This window comes from Austrofundulus limnaeus, unplaced genomic scaffold (genome assembly GCF_001266775.1).
Source record: "Austrofundulus limnaeus strain Quisiro unplaced genomic scaffold, Austrofundulus_limnaeus-1.0 Scaffold807, whole genome shotgun sequence".
Classification (NCBI taxonomy): domain Eukaryota; kingdom Metazoa; phylum Chordata; class Actinopteri; order Cyprinodontiformes; family Rivulidae; genus Austrofundulus; species Austrofundulus limnaeus.
The window spans coordinates 96,382-102,883 of NW_013953209.1; the positions used below are offsets into that span (position 1 = coordinate 96,382).

The 6,502-nt window shown below is 41.8% G+C and overlaps 1 protein-coding gene across 2 annotated transcripts in view; it reads left to right on the forward strand.

Moving 5' to 3' along the window:
* Positions 1-6,502, forward strand: part of sptb (spectrin, beta, erythrocytic) — a 106,787-nt gene that overhangs the window by 79,548 nt on the left and 20,737 nt on the right. For both annotated transcript variants that reach the window (XM_014028788.1, XM_014028789.1), the window contains exons 23-27: positions 2,544-2,834; positions 3,061-3,191; positions 3,386-3,590; positions 4,093-4,316; positions 4,555-4,705. In XM_014028788.1, coding sequence (XP_013884242.1) covers positions 2,544-2,834; positions 3,061-3,191; positions 3,386-3,590; positions 4,093-4,316; positions 4,555-4,705 — 1,002 coding nt within the window. The remainder of the gene's footprint in view (positions 1-2,543; positions 2,835-3,060; positions 3,192-3,385; positions 3,591-4,092; positions 4,317-4,554; positions 4,706-6,502) is intronic.

Sequence of the window (6,502 nt, forward strand, 5' to 3'; positions counted from 1 at the left end):
CCGCAAAGACCAGTAGAATTGCACCCTGTATCCTCTCCCACACACAGTGACTGCTGGAGATGGGTACCAGCAACACAGAAAAGAAAAGCGGGTAAAGACAGTGGACGGTTGACTGAATGGACTCCTTTGTTGCTTGCGGTATAAGAATTTTTCCATCCGTCCAGCCGTTATCCTCTGCTTGTTCTGGAGTTGGGTTGTGTGGGCTTCAACTTGAAAAGGGAGGCCCAGACGTCTCCTTCCACAACCACGTCCTCCAGCTCTTCTGGGAGGATTCCAAGGCATTTCTGGGCAGCCCCTGTCTGTCCAACATGTCCTGGGTTTTCCCCAGTGTCTCCTCTCACTCAGACGTCCCCAGAATATCTCCTTAGTGAGGCATCCAGGAATCGTTGTAACCAAATGCCCAAACCACCATAACTGTTGTCTCTCAATGTGGAAGAGACCTTAATCGTTTCTAATAGATTTTTAATAGTTCCCTTTAGTTTTTAAGATCTGACTTACAGTTTTCAAACAGTAGTAGTTTTGGTTTGAGGCTTGATTACTGCGCTGTGCTTCGTTTTGGAATCAGTCAGAACTCGATTTCTTGTTTGCATCAGCCTGATTTTTAACTGTTACAGGTAAAAGAGATCATTTCTGTGGTTTTGGCTTCTCTTCGCTGACTCCAAGTTCACGTCTGAATAAATTTAAAGTATTTTATCTCTTCTTAAAGCTCCCTTATCTATGATCTGCTGAAGCCATATGTCCCACAGCTCTCTGAGGTCAACAGATCAGATACTTTTATTGGTTTCATTCTCACAATACAAGCTCAGAGGTGACAGAGCCTTCTCTGTTGCAGGTCCAAAACTGTAGAATGAATTGCCCCTACATGTCAGGCAGACTCCCTCTGTTTTTTCCCTGAGTTTTTCGCTGTGTTTTTATTATTTTATTTTTCTAGTCATCATAATTGTTTCTTAATTTTTAGCTCTGTTGATTTAGATATTTTTAATCTGTGTTATTTACTTGTTTGTTTTATTGTACGGCACTTTAGTTGTCTTTTGAAGTGCTTTAAGACTTCAGTATGGTCGCTTGGCAGCTGACCAGACGACACGCGGTTTGCTTCCACAGCCCCTGAGACACACCATACCAAGCTCCTGGGAAACCCCCTCCTGCTGCGGTATACATCACTGCGTGGGGTTTCTTCCCACTGGAGACTACAATACGGAAAAATAATCCGAGACCAATCACCCAACATTACTTGTGCACAAATCTGTCTCGGTTAATGCTCCACAGTTTTTATCAGACAGATTCCTCCATGCACAACGTCTGTTTTATCTCCATCCATGATTTTTTGACAGTTTGACTATCTTTATAAATGTCTCCTTCCTGGTAGCCTACAACAGTCGGCTTCTGGAAGTGAGTAGGTTTTTTTAAGTGGTTGAATCAAAATGCAGCGTTCAAGCACTTTCAGCATAAACAAACACTCCCATGAACTTCTGACCAATTACATAATAACTTCTTATGTGGAGGAGGGGCAAAAGGTTTGGCTCGCGGATTACGACAAGAAGGTGCCAAAATGTCGACAATGCAAACAGAATTACATAATTTTCATTATGAAACTGCAACAATCCGATCTGATTTCAGCAGTTCGGATGCAGCATACTGTGAGCATAATATGATGGGATGGTGCTCTTTAAGGCTGGTTTATACTTCTTGTCGCACGTTCTTTACCACCCGCTGAGTGAAAAAAAGTTGTGCAACTTCAGTCTGCACTCCCGCTGCGATCCCCCGGTGACAGCTGTCCTATACATTGCCCCCAGTCAGCACTCCGAGACGCGGAGGATGCGGCATGGTGTGTGTGATTGGTTCAAAGTTTATGGCATTTTTGTGCTGTGTGACACCACTACTCGCTTCCAGAGGCCGGTTTTTGTTTCTAAACATGGATAGTTTTGAAGAGAAACTCAGCGAGGCGGTCCGCAGGTACAACCATCTGTGTGGGCAAGTTCCTCGAAACGAGCAGCGGATGTTTGAAAATAAGAGAAGTGTTTTTCGTCATCCATCTCCCTCACAAGCTTAACTCGCAATTAGCAAGTTTTTTTTAGCAACTAGCAGTCATTTACATGCTAAGCTAGCGCGTGACGTCTGCGGTGGGAGGGCAGAGGGAGGGATTACTATAATGTATCCCCCACGTCTTTTCCCAGTATAAACACTGAATGCTGTCGATGACACACACGCAATTACGTCATTGCTGGGCCGCAGCTGCACGTCTTGCATGAAGTATAAACAAACCTTTAGTCTGCGTTTCTGTCTGTATCTAATTAACTTGGCAGTCAGGGAGCGAGAGACACGAGTTGCTACAACATCAACATATTTTTTCATCTCGGCTCTATTTCTTTATTTTATACATAAATCAAAATGCAGATGATTTTATTGTTCTAGATTATTACAAAGTTACGTTATGATTTTGAGCAGTAGCTGCTCCGGCACAGTTCAAAGGTTCTTCACAAAACTTCCAGTTAGCTCAAATGGAGATAACCTGCAGTAACGTGAGGTTCTGTTCCTGTTTTCAGACTTTGCAGAGAGAAATTGAAGGCCACCAGCCTCGTGTCGATGAAGTAGTTGAGCGAGGCCGGAGAACGGCAGCGGCCTCAGGTGCCGAGGACAGACCGGAGGAAAGGCGAATCACTGAGCAGCTACAGGAGCTGGAGGAGGCCTGGACCCGGCTGCAGGATGAGATTTCCAAGCGCAGAGAGAGGCTGAACGGCTCTAACTTGGCCCAGCAGTATTACAATGACGCAGACGAAGCCGAGGCCTGGATATGGGAACAGGAGCTCTACATGATCGCAGATGAAAAGGCCAAGGTGAGGAGCAGAAGATGTGCTGTGTGTGATTTACTCAGGAAAGCTTCCACCAGTGTTTAGCAATCACGTTGTGCTGGTGTGAATGATGAAAACATTATGAACAAAACAACTGAACTTCCATTCTGTAGTTAAAACTTTCAAATATACAGTTTTTTATTCGTTTTTAGGTTAATCAGTCTGTAGAAATGATTATTTTACTTCTTCCTCCTGGTTTCCATTTGTTCAGGATGAACAAAGTGCAATGCTGATGCTGAAGCGCCACATGATCCTAAAGCAGGGGGTTGATGATTATGCTGACTCTATTCAGAAGCTGGCTGACCGTGCCCAAAAGATGTTTGCAGAGGACCATCCTGACGGGTTTGCTCTTTAAAAATTTATGTGTACTCATGAACAAAAAAAAAAAAAAAAAAAGAAATTTAAAGCCTTTTTGCTGACTCCAATTTTCTCATGTTGTCCTAGTCATTTGTGGTTTGAGGTGATAAGGATGGCAAGCATTGAAAACAAGACATTGGGAAACTTTTTTCTCTGTGTGTGTGTGTGTATCTTTGCAGTGAGGAGGTCATCCGGCGTCAGGGCCAGGTAGATAAGCAGTACGCAGGTCTGAGGGAGCTGGCAGAGGACCGCAGGAATAAACTGAACCACACCTACCATCACTTCCTGCTGAGCCGAGAAGTGGAGGAGCTGGAACACTGGATCGCAGAGAAAGACGTGGTGGCCTCCTCTCAGGAGATGGGTCAAGACCTGGACCATGTCACGGTATTAGACACTGAATAAAAAAGTCTGCAAAAAACATAATAAATTTTAAATCCCACGTTTTAAAAAGAAAAGTTATTTTAGACCAAACATTAACAGGTTCTTATTTTGGTTGCTTTGTGCTTTGGACTGATTTGAAACGTCTACACATGTCTTTAAGGTATTTTAACAATACTAACTTCTAAATTCAGAAGCTGGAAGTCAAACTGGGTCAGGAATTAGTTCTGAGGCTGATGGTTCTGTTGCTTTAATTTCTTAAACTTCACAGTAAGGCTGAACTCACAGCTCTCCAGGCTTTCAGGCAGTTTTAGATAAGAACAGCATGTTCACTGATATGGAAGGCTATATTTAACCCAGTGAGACCTGACATGTCTCTAAACCTGAGCAAATGTCCATTGTGTTTTTTATCATAATGTATTTATATTTACTGTCTTTTAAATGATTTTATATTGGACACTTTTAATGTTTTACAGTTTTTTTGACATTGTCTGTCTTTGTCACTCAGCTTCTGAGGGATAAATTCAGAGACTTTGCACGGGAGACGGGAATGGTGGGTCAAGAGCGAGTGGACTTTGTCAACCAGACGATAGACGAGCTAATCGAAGGGGGCCACAGTGAGGCAGCCACCTTGGCAGAATGGAAAGATGGTGTAAACGAGAGCTGGGCCGATCTGCTGGAGCTCATTGACACTCGCGCTCAGCTCCTCACATCGTCTTATGACCTGCTCAAGTAAGAAACGCAGCAGAGTCTAATGCTAAATTACCAGTTTTCTCAAGTAAGACATGAAGAAATTGATGTCTGGTCTGTGGGCTGTAACATGACTAATTACATAAAAACTGAAAACGTCTGTAAGTGTAAATGAAACATAAACACAAAAACTACATCTGAACTGGTGAGCTGAATGACAAATGTGAGGCTAATGATGAATGTGAGGCTGCTGAGCGTCCAGTCTTTTTCTTTTTAACAGGTACTTTGATGATGGGAAGGAGTTGGTGGCTCAGATCCATGAGAAGCAGAAAGAGCTGCCTGAAGACGTGGGGGAGGATTTCAGTAAAGCAGAGTCCTTCCACAGAATGCACGCCGCCTTCGAGAGAAACATCACTGCCTTGGGCAAACAGGTACAACACACAGGATGATCCGTTTTCCTCAGAGGGAAAGCAGCAGGTGGCAGCTAAGAGGCCAGCTTTGATCATTTAGATGTGGCGGGAGGGCAGAAAGTGCTGCAATATTTGGGTAACCATGATGAGTTTAAAATGAATGGGAAAGAGATTTGGATCCAAAACACTTACGGTAGCTAGTTTTTACAGAAGTTACAGTGGAATGACAACAAATGTATACGCAAAACTGAAATAATTAAAGACCTAGCATTACTTAAAGACATAGAATCGATATAGGATGATGTTCGACTAAAAGTCCAGGATGAAAGGCTGTGGGAAATAGAGCTGCCACAAACGATTATTTTTATAATCGATTAATGACCGATTATTTTTTCGATTAGTCGACTAATCAGATCATACGTTAATTGAATATAAAACATACAGCTTATCGCGCCAGAATGCAGCTGCTATTATATAACCATCGTTAGATTTTAGCTATATGCTAACTAAAAATAATTGCTGTGGAAGGTAAGTTCTGCTCTGCAGATATTACACAGGTTTCTCTTTCATTTTCTTAAAATGATCTCACACTTTTGAGCTCCGTTGTCAGGTAGTCATGATATCAGAGCCTGTCTGTATAACGTCTTGTGACGTCCACGGCCTACCCCAGTTACCACTACTGTGCATGTGTGTCAAGGACAGAAAGGCAGATGTGGCAGTGGAANGTGGAAGGTGTCAAAGCAGTTTGGAGAGAAAAACAAAGTAAAGAACAAAAAAGAAAGAAAACGATTAATCGATTATTAAATTAGTTGATTATTTTAATAATCGATTAGTCGTCGATTAATCGATGAATCGTTGCAGCCCTAGTGGGAAAAATGAATTTCTGTAAGTAACACCAGGTCATTCTATGTTGAAAAATGACAGAATGTTGCCTTTTTGGCTAAAAAAAACACCTTGTAATTAACATCACACATGATCTCAGACTGTGTTAATAATAACAGCTATTATCACAACAGATTTCAGCTCAATATCTATAAAACTGATTGACTTATTGACATTAGTGTTTACCCTAGGGAATGGTCTGGGGGGATGCCAAAAAAAAAAAAACGTACTCTGCGTGTGTCGGCCTTGGTGATGCAGAATATGAACCACTTTTCTATCTGGTTTTTGTTCTTAGTTTGGCATTTCATAAGAGAGGTGGATGTGAAGGAAGGACTTCAGAAATAGCTCTCAACACGATCTGGCATTATTTAAATTAAAATATTGTATTCTTGGGGGGGCGGAGACAATCCCGTTGGCCCCCTACCCCCAACCCCACCCCCCTTGTATAAAGGTAGGGGAACAATGTGATTAGTTTAGGTACCACCTTCAACTGTACCAACTTTAGAAGTTGAGTTGCAAAAGTACATCATTATTTTCTTTAAGTTTCATTAAAATCTGTCCAGTGGTTTATGATATTTTAATAACGTTAAATAGTTATTGGCATTTTTTTAAACTAACTTCTTGTGCACTGCATCAGTTCTCAGAATACATGTTGGGGATTAGTCTCAGCTACTACCACACATAACTTTAGATAAGTATTTGTAAAATTGTCTGATTAGTAGATATTTTGTTTATTAAAGTCAGTTAGCTCTAGCAGCCATGTTGAACTGGGTTGAGGATGTACATCTTAGGATGATCTTTTTAGAAGTTTCATTAAAATCCATGCAGCTGTTCATGAGACATTTTGCTAACACTACAGACAATCTGAAAGGCTACGTTCACACTGCAGGCAATTCCGACCCAAATCCGATTTTTTTGACCCATCTGACTCATATC